This window comes from Phaenicophaeus curvirostris, chromosome 4 (genome assembly GCF_032191515.1).
Source record: "Phaenicophaeus curvirostris isolate KB17595 chromosome 4, BPBGC_Pcur_1.0, whole genome shotgun sequence".
Classification (NCBI taxonomy): Eukaryota; Metazoa; Chordata; class Aves; order Cuculiformes; family Cuculidae; genus Phaenicophaeus; species Phaenicophaeus curvirostris.
In genome coordinates, this window is record NC_091395.1 from 78,720,312 (window position 1) to 78,737,281 (window position 16,970).

The 16,970-nt window shown below is 67.3% G+C and overlaps 3 protein-coding genes across 3 annotated transcripts in view; 1 reads left to right on the top strand and 2 right to left on the bottom strand.

Moving 5' to 3' along the window:
* DCTN1 (dynactin subunit 1) overlaps nt 1-5,320 on the bottom strand; it is a 55,592-nt gene extending 50,272 nt beyond the window's left edge. Inside the window, exon 1 of the mRNA XM_069856705.1 lies at nt 5,287-5,320. The gene's annotated coding sequence lies outside the window, so the exon portion shown is untranslated. The remainder of the gene's footprint in view (nt 1-5,286) is intronic.
* A 238-nt stretch (nt 5,321-5,558) lies between these two features.
* On the top strand, nt 5,559-11,524 carry LOC138720471 (uncharacterized). The gene is made up of 5 exons (XM_069856725.1): nt 5,559-5,619; nt 6,654-6,772; nt 7,143-7,300; nt 8,684-8,850; nt 10,198-11,524. The coding sequence occupies exons 3-5, from the start codon at nt 7,150-7,152 to the stop codon at nt 11,479-11,481; spliced, it is 1,602 nt and encodes a 533-aa protein (XP_069712826.1). The 5' UTR covers nt 5,559-5,619; nt 6,654-6,772; nt 7,143-7,149; the 3' UTR covers nt 11,482-11,524.
* A 231-nt stretch (nt 11,525-11,755) lies between these two features.
* On the bottom strand, nt 11,756-14,425 carry LOC138720476 (retinol dehydrogenase 13-like). The gene is made up of 6 exons (XM_069856733.1): nt 14,236-14,425; nt 13,267-13,506; nt 12,607-12,696; nt 12,345-12,533; nt 12,031-12,137; nt 11,756-11,958 (listed from the first exon to the last, which is right to left on the bottom strand). Exons 1-6 carry the CDS (start codon nt 14,390-14,392, stop codon nt 11,764-11,766), a joined length of 978 nt encoding a protein of 325 aa, XP_069712834.1. The 5' UTR covers nt 14,393-14,425; the 3' UTR covers nt 11,756-11,763.
* Nucleotides 14,426-16,970: the final 2,545 nt, after the last annotated feature.

The window sequence follows — 16,970 nt, forward strand, 5'->3', positions numbered from 1 at the left end:
CCACCAGGGGAGGGTCAGGATGGACATTAGGAAAAAATTCTTCACAGAAAGGGTGATTGGTCCCTGTCCGAGGCTGCCCAGGGAGGGGGTTGAGTCCCCTTCCCTGGAGGGGTTTAAGGGCCGGGTGGACGAGGTGCTGAGGGACATGGGTTAGTGATTGATGGGAATGGTTGGACTCGATGATCCAGTGGGTCCTTTCCAACCTGATGATTCTGTGATTCAAGGATGATGCGAGGGCTGGAGCACCTTCCATTTGAGGCCAGGCTGAGAGAGTTGGGGTTGTTCAGCCTGGAGAAGAGAAGGCTCTGAGGAGATCTTATAGCGACCTTCCAGTACCTCAAAGGAGCTACATGAAAGCTGGAGAGAGACTATTCATAAGAGCCTGTGGTGACAGGACATGGTGGAACGGATATAAGCTGGAGAGAGGCAGATTTAGACTAGACATTAGGAAGAATTTCTTCACCGTGAGAGTGGTGAGACGCTGGAACAGGTCGCCAAGGGAAGTGGTGGCTGCCCCATCCCTGGAGGTGTTCAAGGCCAGCTTGGATGGGCCTTGGGTAACCGGATCTACTGGGATGTTGGAACTAGATGATCTTTAAGGTCCCTTCCAGCCCTAACTATTCTATGATTCAGTAACAGCGATCTTGTTTGTGTGACGCCCAGTAACCAATGCCTGGCACTGTGCTGTTCCCGCGGAACTGCTCCAGGAATCTTTCCAGCTCCCCACATGTCTGTATCCCTGTCCTGGTTTATATTTAGAGCGTGGCCTTTCTAGAGGACGGAGCATCGCTTGCCCTGGCCCCATCCCCTTCCGCAGGGATGTCCCCACCTCCATTGGGAGGCACCCACAGCCCAAACCACGGCTCCTCCGCCCGCACCCCTTGGGAACAACACATCCCGGGGCGGCCGGTGTTGGATTCATGGCTGGCAGCAGGCAGAGAGGGGGCAGGTAGGGACCAGCAACGCCTGTGCAGGGAGAGTAGAAACATTCCAGGGTCAGGGGAGGCTCAACCTGGGGGGTCGGGGAAAGCATAGAATCACTAGGTTGGAAAGGACCCACCGGATCATCAAGTCCAACCGTTCCCATCAATCACTAAACCACGTACCTCAGCATCTCATCCACCTGTCCCTTAAACCCCTCCAGGGAAGGGGACTCAACCCCCTCCCTGGGCAGCCCCTGACAGGGACCAATCACCCTTTCTGTGAAGAATTTTTTCCTAATGTCCAGCCTAAACCTCCCCTGGCGGAGCTTGAGGCCATTCCCTCTCGTCCTGTCCCCTGTCCCTTGGGAGAAGAGCCCAGCTCCCTCCTCTCCACAACCTCCTCTCAGGGAGTTGCAGAGAGCAATGAGGTCTCCCCTCAGCCTCCTCTTCTCCAGGATAAACACCCCCAGCTCTCTCAGCCGCTCCTCTTCTTCTCCAGCCCCCTCCCCAGCTTCGTTGCTCTTCTCTGGACTCGCTCCAGAGCCTCAACATCCTTCTTGTGGGGAGGGGCCCAGAACTGACCCCAGGATTCGAGGAGCGGTCTCACCAGTGCAGTCTCACTAGGTTGGAAAAGACCCCCAGGATCATCGAGCCCAACCATTCCTATCAACCACTAAACCCTGTCACTCAGCACCTCATCCATCCATCGAAGCAACCAAGTCCCCATCCCTGAGGGACTTAAAAGACTTGTGGCCGCGGAGCTTAAGGACATGGGCAGTGGGAGGTTTGCGGTTGGACTCGAGGATCCTAAAGGTCTTTCCCACCCTGAAGGATCCCATCCCATCCCATCTCCATCCTATCCCAGCACCCGGACACGACAGCGGCTCCCCCGGTGCAGCACCAGGAGGAAGTTTTCCTGCGCCCTCGTGTATCTAAAGCCTCTGGCTGCGGCTGGAGGAGGGCAGGAGCACTCTCTCCGCAGGGTCCCCTCCCCGCAGCCAAGCGGGAAGCGATCCAAGGCGCTAGGACCCGGCAGGCGGGTGCCACGAGCCTGCGCCCTGCACGGCTGCAGCACCGCACGCATGCAGCCGCAGCCGCACTGCACAGACGCGGCGGCAGAGCTGGTTGGCGTTCCCGACGCCATAAATCCAACCGTTTCCATCGTAGCTAAAGCCCAAACTCTCCGGATCGCAACCGATAAGGCGGCAGCGCTGCTGGAAGGCGGTAACCATGGTGACGGGCCAAGAAGCAAAGGATGCTGCGGATGGGCCCCGGCTCCCCGAGGAGGTCAGGCGGTCCGAGCTCATCTCCATCGCAACCATCCCTTCGTCCCTTCCCGGCGGAGCAGCCTCCACAGACACCAGCACCCAGCCAGCAGCGGGTCCCGGTCACTCCGGGTTCAATCCAGCCAGGAGAGGTGGATTTGAGCCCTCACCTGCTCTGCTTCGCCGCTCAAAGCCACGGAACAGCCAGCATTATGGGTTCCCCGCGAGACTCATCTGGCACCGGGGCAGCAGCCGGAGCGTTTCGGCATCGGCACGGCTGCTGGCACTTCCCTTCCCCAGCAATTATCTCCCTTAATGAACTTCTGCTCCGCTCGCTGCAGAATCCCTGCCCGGTGAGCTCCTTTCCCTCGGAGGGCAGGACACGGAGCAGCCCCAGTGCGGCATCATCCAGGGCCACGAGCCCTTTCAGGCATCGCGGCACTCCTCGCCCTGGCAGCAGATCAGCAGGAGCTTCCCTGCTGCTCCCCGTTCCGCAGGGATCTTCAAACCGATCGGACAGCCCCGCAGGCTCTCCAGGAATGGGGGCAAAAGCCCAAGGAATCCAGTGTCCCCACGTCCCCGGGGATGCCACCCAACGGAACGCCGCGGCGCCCGCTGCTCCCCCCAGACACCTCGAAGGGATTTAACGGTGCATGGCACCGTTAAATCCCTTCGAGGTGTCTGGGGGGAGCAGCGGGCGCTTTCCAGCGCCGGCGGAGTCACTCACAGCCCCGGCTGCACGTCTGGGAACGCAGGGAGATGGGAGGAAAGAAAAGACTGCTCCGAGGTCACCTGGCACGGTCCGGATGGGATCTGAACCCCCATAACCCACGCGGGGAGGTCAGTGCCAACACTGGAGCTCACCAGGACGCATGGAGCCTCCTGCTCCAACACCGACTGGGAGCTGCCGGGAGCAGGAGGCACGGCCAGCGCCAAGGGCTGAGCAGGGAAACAGCCGGATTTACCCCGCCGCGGCCACAGAGCCGCACGGGAAGGCTGGAATGATGAGCAGCTTCGGCACCCACGGAGGCTCCCACCCCGCAGCACCACAGGTGAAGCCGTGGGGACGATCCCGGGGGCTCTAGCCTGGATTTCCCTCCAGCAGAAGAGACGCTTACGGTGAAAACCCAGGGAACAGGGATTGGGAGGTGTCTCCGGGAGCAGAATGCAGCAGCCTCCTCCTCGAGGGCTTGAACCCTCCTGGAACATCGCGATGCCACCAGAGCACCAACCCGGCTCGCTCCCGCACAGAGCCGAGCAGCAGGAATGCCCAGAACGGGGCTTGAGCACGTGCCGAGCCCCTCACCTGGCGGGGGGAAATCGAGTCCTTCGGATGCAAGTGGGAAAACCCGAGGTGCTGGATGCGGACAGGCACACGGCTCCCAGCCCAGACCCCACAAACCCCGCACGCGGCCCGGCCGGTGTCCGATCCATCCAGCATCCAAGCTCTCCACCGCCGACCGAGGGCTCCGGTTCCTCTCGGGAAGCCCGCGGGCAAAGCCCTCAGCCGGAGGAGCCGCACGGCATCCAAGGAAACGCCTGGCTCTACGGATCCCGCTCCGCTCCTCAGCCGGAACGCACACGGGCAAACCAGCCTCGCCAACGCGACGAAGGCCGAGCCGCCGCCGCCGCTGCTCTGAATCCAAACATCCTCAGCCCAAGAGCCGAGCCCTCACCTCCAATCCTTCTCCAACGCCGTTTCCAAAATGCCCCCTCAGTTTCCAACAACGTCCCAGCTCGGCCCATGATTGGGGCCGGAATTTTTGGATGGAGAGGCCGCAAGTTGGCGGGAGGAGCCGCGGGAGGGCTGGAAGTGGGACCTGCCCGTGTTCCAGAAGAACATTCCGACCGCCGGTCCGGGCTGTGGCCCCAGCGGAGCCTCCGCGGGCACAGGGAGGGCGGTATCGCTCCCCCATCCCACCCTGGGTCCAGGATGGAACCATCCCACCGTCTCACCATGTGAGGAGGCCGGGCAGCGCTCCCAGAGGCATCGAGGGACGCCGGCACCGCGGGAGGAAGGTGAATTCCAGGGGAAGGAGCCCCCAGGACCCCCGGCCCCCAGCAGGGGCTTGCGCTGCAGCCCCCTCCCCGCAGGCAGCAGCAAACACAGGCACCAGGGGGGTCCCAGCACCCCCCATAAATCTCCGTGGAGAGGGGTCCCAGCATCCCTATAAATCTCTGTGGAGAGGGTTCCAATCACCATCCCCCCCACCATAAACCTCCATGAGGAGGGGTCCCCGCACAGCCCCCTCATTTCTAAATCACCAGGGAGAGGGGACCCAGCGCTGCCCCACACCCCTAGACCCCACTGGGGAGAGGTCTCAGTGCCACCCCCCTAATAAATCTCCTTGGGGAGGGGTGCCAGCACCATCCCCCCCCAGTAAATCCCCATGGGGAGGGGTCCCAAGACCCCACCCATAAGTCTCTGTGAGGAGGGGTCCCAGCACCCCCCATAAATATCCATGGGAGGGGTCCCAGCACCATCCCCCCCCCCAAAATCTCTATGGGGAGGGGTCCCAGCACCATCCGCCCCATAAATCTCTATGGGGAGGGGTCTCAGCACCATTACCCCCCCATAAATCTCTATGGGGAGGGGTCCCAGCACCATCCCCCCCCCAAATCTCTACGGGGAGGGGTCCCAGCACCATCCCCCCCCCCAAATCTCTACGGGGAGAGGTCCCAGTACCATCCCCCCCATAAATCTCTATGGGGGGGGTCCCAGCACCATCGCCCCCCCATAAATCTCTATGGGGAGGGGTCCCAGCACCATTCCCCCCCCCCATAAATCTCTATGGGGAGGGGTCCCAGCACCATTCCCCCCACCTAAATCTCTATGGGGAGGGGTCCCAGCACCAACACCCCCAGTGCCCAAGCACCCCCCCCAACTCAGACCCCACTGGGGGGGGGTGCTGGATGCACCCTCCCCCGCCCCAAGCAGCCCCCCCCCCACTCAGATGCCATTGGAGGGGGGTCGATGCGCCCTCCCCTCCCCCAGCAGCGCCCCCTCCTCATTCAGAGCCCACTGTGGGGGTCGATGAGCCCCTCCCCTCAGCCCCCACCGAGGGGACGGACCCGGCCCCCCCCTCCCCGCTCGGTACCTGCGGCCCGGCCGCTCCCAGCGCCGCTCTGCGGCCCCCGCCCGCCGCCAGGCCCCCCCCCCACCTCCCGCCCCTCAGGCCCCCGCGGGCTGCCCGCCGCGCTGCCGGACCGCCCCGCCGCTCCCAGGCAGCGATTTCCTTCGGGCAGTGGCGTAGGGCAGCCCAGGAGACAGAAGGGCGGAAGGGCCCCGGCGGGGCCGCGCGTGCGCAGTGTGGAAGATGAAGCCGCCGCATGAGGCCGGGCGGAAGGGCCTGGCGGGGCCGGGGGGGCGGCGGGGCGGGGGCGGCCGGGAGGAGGAGGAAGCGGGACGGGACCGGGAAGTGGAGTTGCCGGTGAGTGTACCCACTCCTAGCTGTGGGGACCCCCCCTCTGTCATGGAAACCCGCCCTCTCTGCCATGGAAACCCGCCCTCTCTGCCATGGAGACCCCCCCTCTGTGCCATGGGACACCCCCCCTGTGCCATGGGAACCCCCCCTCTGCCATGGAGACCCCCCCCTCCGCCATGGAGATCCCCCCCTGCCATGGAGACACCCCCTGTGCCATGGGAACCCCCCTCTCTGCCATGGGACCCCCTCTCTCTGCCACGAAGACACTCCCCTCCGCCATGGAGACACCACCCCCCCCCCCCCCGCCATGGAGACCCCGCCCTCCTCTGCCATGGAGACCCACCCTCTCTGCCATGGAGACCCTCCCCCCTGTCATGGGACCCCCCCCCCCGTCATGGGACACCCCCCCCCCCCGCCATGGGACCCCTCCCTCTCTGCCATGGGACACCCCCTTTGCCATGGAGACCCCCCGTGCCATGGGAACCCCGCCCCCTCTGCCATGGGAACACCTCCTTCTCTGCCATGGAGACCCCCCCCCGTGCCATGGTGACACCCCCCCTCTGCCATGGGAACCTGCTCTGTGCCATGGAGACCCCCCCCTCTGCCATGGGAACCTCCACCATGGAGAACCCCCCTGTGCTATGGGAACCCCCCCTCTGACATGGAGACCCCCTCCTCTGCCATGGAGACACCCCCCCCGTGCCATGGAGACCCCTCCTCTGCCATGGAGACACCCCCCCGTGCCATGGAGACCCCTCCCTGTGCCATGGAGACCCCCCTCTCTGCCATGGGAACCCCCTCTCTGCCATGGGATCCCCTCCTCTGCCATGGAGACCCTCCCTCTGCCATGGGAACACCCCCTCTGCCATGGGAACCCCTCCTCTGCCATGGAGGCACCCCCTGTGCCATGGGACCCCCCTGCTGTCACGCCCCCGCTGTCCTGTGCTGTGTCGTGCTCTCCTGTTCCAGCCCCAGTGCCGGTGCTGCTCCTTCCCATCGGCATCCAGCGCCGTGATCCCCATCTCCCTGTCCCATTCCAGGGCTGCCAGCGTCGCCGTACCCCGAGTGCCGCCGCACCCCAGCCATCGCCGTACCCTGAGCCTCCCCAGCCCGATTAACCGGGCGTTCCCGCTCCTGGCCACCCCCAGACCACGACAAGGTGAGGTTTGGGGTCCCCTCGCTTGAGGGGCTGGTTCTCCCGCTCCCCTGTGCCGCTGCTGGGATTGGGCGTCGTGTGCCGGGAGCTGTGCCGGCTGCTCCCGGTGGGGTTTGCACCAGGTGTGAATCCCAACCCCTCGCCTCGGTGACCCCATTCCCTTCCCGGTGTCGATCGCACCGGTGATCCTGGCACCGTGGCCCGGCTGCTGCCCGTATCGGTGACCCCGGCAGCGCCGACACCAGCCGTGCGAGGCCACCGGCACCGGGGCTCCCACCACCCAACCAGAGCGGGTCTGTGGCCGGTGGTGCTGGCGTCCCGGCTTGCCCCGAGCCCAGCGGAGCGAGCCGTGCCCCCCGTCCCATTCCCGCAGCGAGCGGATGCCGCGGCGGAAGGCGGTGGCAGCGCTGGGCAGCCTGTGCCTGCAGAGCCTGGCGCGGCACATGGAGTCGCTCTGGGTGAGGGACTACAGCGAGCGCTACCTCGACGAGTACCAGTTCCGCTTCGTCATCGGCCCCTTCGACGGCCTCGGTGAGCGGGGACGGGACCCTCGCTGAGGGGTGATGGGGGGACGGGACCCTCAGTGCAGGATGATCAGGGCTGAGACCCCTTGGTGTGGGGCGATTGGGGACCAGGGACCCTCAGTGTGGGGTGATTGGGGCTGGGACCCCTTGGCGTGGGGCAATCAGGGACCCTCGGTGCACTTTGATCAGGGCTGGGGACCTTCGGTGTGGGGCGATTGGGGACCAGGGACCCTTGGTGCAGGGTGATTGGGGCTGGGACCCCTCGGTGTGTGGTGATTGGGGCTGGGACCCCTCAGTGTGGGGCGATCAGGGACCCTCAGTGTGGGGCGATTGGGGACCAAGGACCTTCAGTGTGGGGCGATCGGGGACCAGGGACCCTCGATGTGGGGCGATCAGGGACCCTCAGTGCGGGTTGATCAGGGCTGGGAACCCTCAGTGAGAGGCAACTGGGGACCAGGGACCCTTGGTGCGGGGCGATTGGGGACAAGGGACCCCTTGGTGCAGGGCGATTGGGGACCAAGGACCCTCGGTGTGGGATGATTGGGGACCAGGGACCCTCAGTGTGTGGTGTTTGGGGCTGGGACCCCTCGGTGTGGGGCAATCAGGGACCCTCGTTGCGGGTTGATCAGGGCTGGGAACCCTCAGTGTGGGGCAACTGGGGACCAGGGACCCTTGGTGAGGGGTGATCGGGGACCAGGGACTCTCAGTGCAGGGCGATTGGGGACCAGGGACCCCTTGGTGTGGGGCAACTGGGGACCAGGGACCCTCGGTGTGGGGCGATTGGGGACCAGGGACCCTCAGTGTGGGGTGATTGGGGCTGGGACCCCTTGGCATGGGGCAATCAGGGACCCTCGGTGCAGGTTGATCAGGGCTGGGGACCTTCGGTGTGGGGCGATTGGGGACCAGGGACCCCTTGATGTGGGGCAACTGGGGACCAGGGACCCCTTGGTGTGGGGCGATTGGGGACCAGGGACCTTTGGTGTGGGGCAACTGGGGACCAGGGACCCTCAGTGTGTGGTGATTGGGGCTGGGACCCCTCGGTGTGGGGCGATCAGGGACCCTCGGTGCAGGTTGATCGGGACTGGGAACCCTCAGTGAGAGGCGACTGGGGACCAGGGACCTTCGGTGTGGGGCGACTGGGAACCAGGGACCCTCAGTGAGGGGTGATTGAGGACCAGAGACCCTCAGTGTGGGGCCACTGGGGACCAGGGACCCTCGATGCGGGGTGATCGGGGACCAGGGACCCTTGGTGCAGGGTGATCAGGGACCCCTTGGTGTGGGGCGACTGGGGAGCAGGGACCCCTCATTGCGGGGTGATCAGTGACCGGGGACCCTCGTGGCGGTGCGATCGGTGCCGGGGTCCCTCACGGTGGTCGCGGTGCCCCCGCAGCCGGCAGCCTGGTGCAGGAGCTGATCCGGCTGCTGGGCGAGAGCCGGCGGCTGACGCGGGCGGCGCTTCACCTGCTGCTGGTGCCTCACCTGCGCGAGCTGAGCCTGCGGCCCTGCCACGGGCTGGCCAGCAACGACATCGGCCGCCTCCTCGCCCTGCGCTGCAAGGTGCGTGGGTTGGGGGTGCCTGTCCTCCCGTGGGGCTTGGGGAGCTGGGTTGGGGGTGCTCAGCATCCGTAGGAGCTGGATTGGGGGTGCTCAGCATCCATAGGAGCTGGGTTGGGGGTGCTCAGCATCCGTAGGAGCTGGGCTGGGGGTGCTCAGCATCCGTAGGAGCTGGATTGGGGGTGCTCAGCATCCAGTGGAGCTGGATTGGGGGTGCTCAGCATCCACAGGAGCTGGATTGGGGGTGCTCAGCATCCGTAGGAGCTGGATTGGGGGTGCTCAGCATCCAGTGGAGCTGGGCTGGGGGTGCTCAGCATCTGTAGGAGCTGGATTGGGGGTGCTCAGCATCTATAGGAGCTGGGTTGGGGGTGCTCAGCATCCGTAGGAGCTGGATTGGGGGTGCTCAGCATCCTTGGGGCTGGGTTGGGGTGCTCAGCATCCTTGGGGCTGGGCTGGGGGTGCTCAGCATCTGTAGGAGCTGGATTAGGGGTGCTCAGCATCTATAGGAGTTGGGTTGGGGGTGCTCAGCATCCATAGGAGCTGGGCTGGGGGTGCTCAGCATCCTTGGGGCTGGGTTGGGGGTGCTCAGCATCCGTAGGAGCTGGATTGGGGGTGCTCAGCATCTATAGGAGCTGGGTTGGGGGTGCTCAGCATCCGTAGGAGCTGGATTGGGGGTGCTCAGCATCTATAGGAGCTGGGCTGGGGGTGCTCAGCATCCTTGGGGCTGGGGGAGCTGGATTGGGGGTGCTCACCTTCTATGAGAGCTGGATTGGAGGTGCTCACACTCCCTGGGAACTGGATTGGGGGTGCTCACATGCCCTGGGAACTGGATTGGGGTGCTCACCCTCTCTGGAGCTCGGGCAGCAGGATTGGGGTGCCCACCCTCTGTGGGGTGGAAGAGGTGGACTGGGGGTGCTCAGCATCCTTGGGGCTGGGGGAGCTGGATTGGGGGTGCCTGCCCTCCGTGGGACTGGGGGAGCTGGATTAGGGGTGCCCACCCTCTGTGGGAGCTGGATTAGGAGTGCTCACTATCCATGGGAGCTGGATTGGGGGTGCCCACCCTCTGTGGGAGCTGGATTGGGGTGCTCACCCTCTCTGGGAGCTGGATTTGGGGGTGCTCACTATCCATGGGAGCTGGATTGGGGGTGCCCACCCTCTGTGGGGCTGGGGTAGCAGGACTGAGGGTGCTCAGCATCCACGGGAGCAGGACTAGGGGTGCCCATTCTCTGTGGGGACAGGATTGAGGGCGCAAACCCTCCATGGGGAGGGGACTGGGGGTGCCACACTCTGTGGGGTTGGGGTTCGGGGGGTCTGTTTCCCCCGGCGCTGACGTTGCTGCTCTCCCCGCAGTCCCTGCGCTGCCTGGACCTGCACGGCTGCAGCCGGCTGTCGCCGCCGGTGCTGGTGGACGTGGTGGAGTCGCTGCCGGGGCTGGTGCGGCTGGGGCTGGCGGGGACGCAGGCGGACGTGGCGGTGCTGGCGGCGCTGGGCTCCGGCTGCCCGCGCCTGCAGGAGCTCGACGTGTCCCACTGCAAGAAGGCGTCGCCGCGTGCCCTGCGCTTCCTGGCCTACGACCCGCTGGAGCGACGCCGCTGCGGCTCCTCGCTCCGCGTCCTGCTGGCCCGCGGCCTCGAGCCCGACGCCGCCGCCGTGGCCGCCGCGGCCTCCCTGCTGCTGGCCCTGCCGCGCCTCGAGGAGCTGGCACACGGCGCGACGCCCGCCGCCCTGCGCCGCCTGCACGAGGGGCGGCTGGACGGCCCCGACGACGCCGAGGGCTTCCCGGCGCTGCGGGAGCTGGCGCGGCAACGGGGCCTGGAGCCGGGGGGCCCCCCGCTCGCGCTGCCCCTGCGCCGCGTGGAGGACGTGGAGGAGGCGGCGCTGGCGGCCGTGGGCGCCGTGTGCCCGCACGTGGAGGAGCTCGGCGCGTGGCTGGGCGAGGGCGCGGGGGACGGCGGCCGCGAGCTGCTGCGCTGGCAGCGCCTGGAGCGGCTGGTGCTGGGCTGCGCCGGGCAGCGGCCGCTGGCGGAGCTGGTGCCGGTGGCGCAGAGCCTGGGTGGCCGCCTGCAGAGCCTCACCCTGCACGGCTTCTGCTGCCGCGACCCGCTCGCCCTGCCCGCCCTGCTCGCCGCCTGCCCCGCGCTGCAGGCCTTCAGCGCCGAGCTGCACGCCCCGGCACACGCCGATGCCGAGCCCGACACCGAGGACGAGCCGCCACGCTGGGACACGGACCTCCTGCCGGCACTGCCGCGGCTCCACACCTTCTCCCTGGCACTGACCGGCACCGCCGGCACCTTCCCGGCGCGGCACGGGCTGGCTCTGCGCGCCACGCTGGCCTCGCTGCTGTGCCGGGCGCCGCACCTGCAGAGCCTGCGCCTGCTCGCCGTCCCTGTGCCCCTGGACTCGGTGTTCGAGACGGTGCTGGCGGCGCCGGGGCCGCCGCTGCGGGAGCTGCAGGAGCTCTCGCTGGCCGAGAGCCGCGTGTCCGGCCGCGCCGTGTGGCTGCTGCTGGCCTCCCAGGGCCCGCTGCGCCGCATCGACCTGTCCCGCTGCCGCGACGTCCTCCGGCGCGACTACGACGCCTTCCTGCTCGCCGTGCGGCAGCAGCACCTGGACCTGGACATCACCTGGCAGTGACCGCACCGCCGGCTCCAGAGCTTTTAATAAAGGAGATGCACTGCGGCCAGAAACGCCGTCTGTGTCCCGGCGCCGTGGCTGTCCTGGCACGCTCCGTGTCCCACGGTGGTGGCCGTCCCAGCACGCTCCCTGGCTCCGTGGGGTGAGCTCCGTGGCGGAGCTGCGGGTTTGCCGGCACTGGGAGCCACGCAGTTGCCAACATCATGGTCGGCAGCACCGCACGGCCCAGCCAATGCTAGCTCAGGGCCGGGAACCACACCGCGTGGCACAGCGACCACCGGCTCAGTGCCGGGAGCCGCCGTGCAGCCCCGTCAGCCGCTCCGACTCCTCCCAGAGCTTGCGGGCCAGCGCGGCGTCGCGGGCGGCCGGTGCCGGCAGTGCCAGCCCGCAGTCGCTGTCGAAGTACTTGCCCGAGATGCCCTCGGCCTCCTCGGAGACGGCGCAGAAGATGGTGCTGGCGGCGCCGCGCTCTGCCGACTGTGGCAAAGAGGTGAGGGGGGGGCCCTGGCCACCCTCAGCCGCCCCGCGGGCACCGTCCGGTCCCCTCACCTTGAGGAAGGGACGGGCGAGGGCGAAGAGCGCCTGCACGGCCCAGCCGAAGTGCCGCATGATGCCGGTGCTCACCGCACCGGGGCTCAGCGCGTTGGCCGTCACCCCTGCCGAGCCGAGCCGTCAGCACCGCGATCGGGGCACCGGTTGGTGCCAAATGCCCCCTTGCCATCCTGGCCGGAGCTTGGGAGCCGCCACAACAGGGGCTCCTCGTGTGCCAGGGCTCCTCTGGCCGGCCTCACATCCGCAGCCGCGGCACCACGGCACCGAGGGGTTGGGACGGCACAGCCGGGCACGGCACAACCTGCACCCACCTGTGCCGCGCAGGCGCCGGGCCAGCTCGGCGGTGAAAAGGACGTTCATGAGTTTGGTGCTGTTGTAGGTGGCGTCGAAGCCGCCGGGCCGTGCCTGCCCGGTGAGGTAGCGGCCGTCGGCGGTGCCGGCGCAGTGCCGGAAGGATGAGACGTTGACGATGCGGGCGGGCGCCGAGGCCTTCAGGAGGTCTGCGGGGAGCGGGGGGTCAGGGGGGTGGCCGCGGCGTTCCCGGTGTCCCCGGTGCCCCCGGCGCCCACGCACCCAGCAGCAGGTTGGTGAGCAGGAAGGCGCCCAGGTAGTTGGTGGCGAAGGTTTGTTCCAGCCCCTCCGGAGTCACGGCGAACGGCAGCCCTGGCACAGGGAACACGGCACCGCGGGGAGGGGATGGAAATAGGGGATTGGGATGGAGATGGGATGGGGATGGGATGGAGATGGGATGGGATGGGATGATGAGATGGGTTGGAATAGGATGGAGTTGGATATGGGGATGGGATGGTGTTGGATATGGGGATGGAGATGGGATGGGATGGGATGGGGATGGAGATTGGGATGGAGATGGAGATTGGGATGGAGATGCAAATAGAATGGGATGGGATGATGAGATGGGTTGGAATAGGATGGAGTTGGATATGGGGATGGGATGAAATGGCATGGGATGGAGATGGAAATGGGATGGGATGATGAGATGGGATTGGGATAGAGATGGGATGGAGATGGGATGGGATGGAGTTGGATATGGGGATGGGATGAAATGGCATGGGATGGAGATGGAAATGGGATTGGGATGATGAGATGGGATTGGGATGGAGATGGGATGGAGTTGGATATGGGGATGGGATGGAGATGGGGAGGGGATGGGATGGGATGGGATGTTGACCCCAGCTGGGGCCCTGGACCCCTGATGCCGACACCGGTGCGCACCGGTGACGCCGGCGTTGTTGACAAGGATGTCCAGGCGCCTCTCCTCCCGCAACACGGCGCGGGCGAAGTCGCGCACCGAGGCCATCGAGCCCGTGTCCAGCAGCCGCAGCACCACGGCCGGGTTGCCGGTGGCCGCCCGGATCTCCTCCACCGCCGCCTGGCCGCGCTCCCGGCTCCGGCACGCCAGGATGGTGCGGGCGTTCCGGCGCGCCAGGTCCAGGGCCACGCACTTGCCGATCCCTGCGGCACAGAGCGCGGCCGGTGGGTCCTCACGGCAGCACCGGGAGCGGCACGGGGCGAGGGTCAGTCCCTGGGTACCCACAGCACCAAATCCTGGGTACCAGCCCCAAGCCCCAGGCAGCCGAGCCCTGAACCTGGCAAGCCGCGGCACCAGCCCCTGAGTAGCCCAGAGCCAAAGCCCAGGTAGCCACAGCCCCGAACCCCGGTGAGCCTGGCACTGGATCCCAGTGAGCCCAGCACCGAACGCCGGGGAGCCCAGTCTGAAGCCCCAGTAGCCCAGTGGAAGCTCAGGGTAGCCCAGCACCGAACGCTGGTGCCACAGCACCAAATCTTGACTAGCCCAGGGCCAAACCCTAGGGAGTCACCGCACTGAACCCTGGGGAGCCCAGTCCAGAACCCAAACGCCACAGCGCCAAAGCCTGGCTAGCCCAGGGCCAAGCCCGGTGCCACCGAGCACAGGTGCCAGGGTGGAGAGGACCCGGTGGCCTTGGCTGCCAGGGCAGAGTCCGGCGGCCGGCACGGGGCTGTGGCACAGGATTCACCACGAACCGGCTCCCGGGCACACGGCACAGCAGCCGGCGCTCGGTACGGTGCAGATGTTGGTGTGTCCGGTGCGACCGCAGGCACCGGGGACGCACAGCGGGTGCCCAGGGACCTGGAGAAAGGCAGAGCGGAGAGGTCTCACACTCCCAGCTCTGCATCCAGAGGGTTCCGTGCCCCGGCGCTCACCGCTGTTGGCTCCGGTGACGATGACCGTCTTGCCGGTGAGGTCGGTGGGGCAGCGGCGAGGGTCCCAGGCTGCCCTGCGCCGCACCCAGAGCCACAGCGCCAGCAGCAGCGCCAGCACGAACCAGCCCGGGTGGCTGCAGGCGCTCGGCAGCTCCATGGCCACTACGGCAGCGCTGAGCGGGGACAGAGTCCGGCGGGGTCGGAGGGCAGATGGACAGACGGACAGCGCAGGGCTGGCACTGGGGAGGGGCAGGCGAGGCTGAGCTTGGCGTCCCTTGTGCCACGCCGCGAATCATAGAATCACAGAATCGTAGAACCACCAGGTTGGAAGAGACCCACTGGATCATCAAGTCCAACCATTCCCATCAATCCCTGACCCATGTCCCTCAGCACCTCGTCCACCCGGCCCTTAAACCCCTCCAGGGAAGGGGACTCAACCCCCTCCCTGGGCAGCCTCGGACAGGGACCAGTCACCCTTTCCGTGAAATTTTTTTTCCTGCTGTCCAGCCTGACCCTCCCCTGGCGGAGCTTGAGGCCATTCCCTCTCGTCCTGTCCCCTGTCCCTTGGGAGAAGAGCCCAGCTCCCTCCTCTCCACAACCTCCTCTCAGGGAGTTGCAGAGAGCAATGAGGAACACGCCCGGGCTGCTCACCGGGGCTGTGCTGATGGCTCTGGGCACGGCTGGGGACGCCGGGCGGCGGCACAGGGCACGTTGCTGCTCTGGCACAGCCACACCAGGGTCCCAACCTGCCAAACCCGTCGCCGCCAGCGCGTGCGTGGGCTGCGTGCACAGCCCTGGCGTGCCTGTTCACCCACCTGGCACCACGTCCGCAGCTCACGTTGCCGGCTGCTCCCCTCACCGCGGCGGCACCGGGGATGGTGAGGGTCGGAGCGAGAGGCGCGGGGCCCTGGGCAGGAGCTCACCGGCTTGGCACAGGGCTGCGTTGGGGCGAGGGTCAGGAGCTGAGTGACAGAAACCTCTTTATTTCCCTTCTGCTCGGCGAGGGTGTCACCGCAGCGCTGGGTCTGGAGCTGGCACGGCGAGGGGTCTGTCCTGGGTGAGGGCACCAGGACGGCAGAGCCGGGATGGGCTCGGCGAGGAAGAGGAGGAGGAGGTTAGTCATTAGCCGTTGCCTGAGAGCCACGTGGCCGCGATGGCCGGGAAGGTCACGCCGGGGCGGATGGGCTGCAGGTCCCGCTCGGCGTCCTCGTCCTCCTCGCCGGGCAGCGCGGCACAGCCCTCGCCGTCCCGGCTGCCGCCCCAGCGCACGGTGACGCCGGGGGCCAGCGCCGCGCCCAGCAGGTGGACGGGGGGCAGCGGGATCGGCTGCGTCCGCGTGTCCTCCGTGCCGGGTGTCCCCCGTCTGCGCCCGCGGGCACCACGGCCCCGCGCCGGCCCCTCGGCCTCGGCGCCCACGTCCAGCACCTCCACCTGCGGCCGGATCCAGCGCCGGGGACGGCGCAGCCGGGGCACCCGCGGCACGGTGCCCTCGTGCTTCATCCCGGTGCTGCGCGAGGGCTCCTGGGGCTGGAGTTGTGCCGCACCGGCACAGGATGGCGGCGGCGGTGGCTTGTGGCTGTCGACACCTGCCACGTCCCGGCGTGACGGCCGTGGTGGCTGCCGGCCCCGCTGCGGCCGCACCGGGGGCTGACCGCGGGGTCGCACCGGGGGCTCGGCCGGGCGCGGTGGGGCCGTATGGGATGCCGGGGGCCGGGAACACCGAGCTGGCCGGGCAGCCACGGCCTCGTCCGGCGGCTCCGGCACAGGGACGGTGCTGGCGGGGGGGACTCCGCTGCCGTGCCGGGGCGGCACGGGGGACGCTTCGGGCTTGGCCACGCCGGCAACGGAGACCTGCGGGAGTGGGGACACGGGCGTCAGACACAGACCAGGGTCAGCCACGTCCCCTCCGAGCGGCACAGGGAAGGTTCTGGAAGGGCGGCGGTGGTGCCGGGTCTCACCTGGCTGCGTCGGCGCTGGACGGGCACGGAGCCCGGCACCCAAGCGTCCAGGGGGCACGGCAGCGGCTCCCGGTCCTCGTGGTCCGCACTGGGATCCCCCGCGTCGCCCTCGTCCCGCAGCGGGAAGCGCCAGCGGGCGCCGAGCAGGATGGCGTCGCGCGCCCAGCACACAGAGAAGGGCACATGCTGCCGGAGGAGCCGGCGATCAGCCCCGGCACACGGAGCGGGAATGCTGGGAACCCCCGGAGCCAGACCCCAACTCGGCACAGAGCGGGAATGCCAGGAACCCCTGGATCCAAACCCCCAACTCAGCACGGAGCGGGAATGCTGGGAACTCCCGGAGCCAGACCCCAACTCGGCACAGAGCGGGAATGCCAGGAACCCCTGGATCCAAACCCCCAACTCAGCACGGAGCAGGAATGTTGGGAACCCCCGGAGCCAGACCCCAACTCGGCACAGAGCGGGAATGCCAGGAACCCCTGGATCCAAACCCCCAACTCAGCACGGAGCAGGAATGTTGGGAACCCCCGGAGCCAGACCCCAACTCGGCACAGAGCGGGAATGCCAGGAACCCCTGGATCCAAACCCCCAACTCAGCACGGAGCAGGAATGTTGGGAACCCCCGGAGCCAGACCCCAACTCGGCACAGAGCGGGAATGCCAGGAACCCCTGGATCCAAACCCCCAACTCAGCACGGAGCAGGAATGTTGGGAACCCCCGGAGCCAGACCCCAACTCGGCACAGAGCGGGAATGCCAGGAACCCCTGGATCCAAACC

Excerpts from the sequence above, each read along its gene's own strand:
- LOC138720471 (XM_069856725.1), top strand. The coding sequence starts at position 7,150 with ATGCCGCGGCGGAAGGCGGTGGCAGCGCTGGGCAGCCTGTGCCTGCAG. Across the intron at positions 7,301-8,683 it reads CGGCCCCTTCGACGGCCTCG|CCGGCAGCCTGGTGCAGGAG; the intron begins GTGAGCGGGGAC and ends GTGCCCCCGCAG. Across the intron at positions 8,851-10,197 it reads TCCTCGCCCTGCGCTGCAAG|TCCCTGCGCTGCCTGGACCT; the intron begins GTGCGTGGGTTG and ends CTCTCCCCGCAG.
- LOC138720476 (XM_069856733.1), bottom strand. The coding sequence starts at position 14,392 with ATGGAGCTGCCGAGCGCCTGCAGCCACCCGGGCTGGTTCGTGCTGGCG. Across the intron at positions 12,697-13,266 it reads CAACAACGCCGGCGTCACCG|GGCTGCCGTTCGCCGTGACT; the intron begins GTGCGCACCGGT and ends TCCCTGTGCCAG. Across the intron at positions 11,959-12,030 it reads TCGCCCGTCCCTTCCTCAAG|TCGGCAGAGCGCGGCGCCGC; the intron begins GTGAGGGGACCG and ends TCTTTGCCACAG.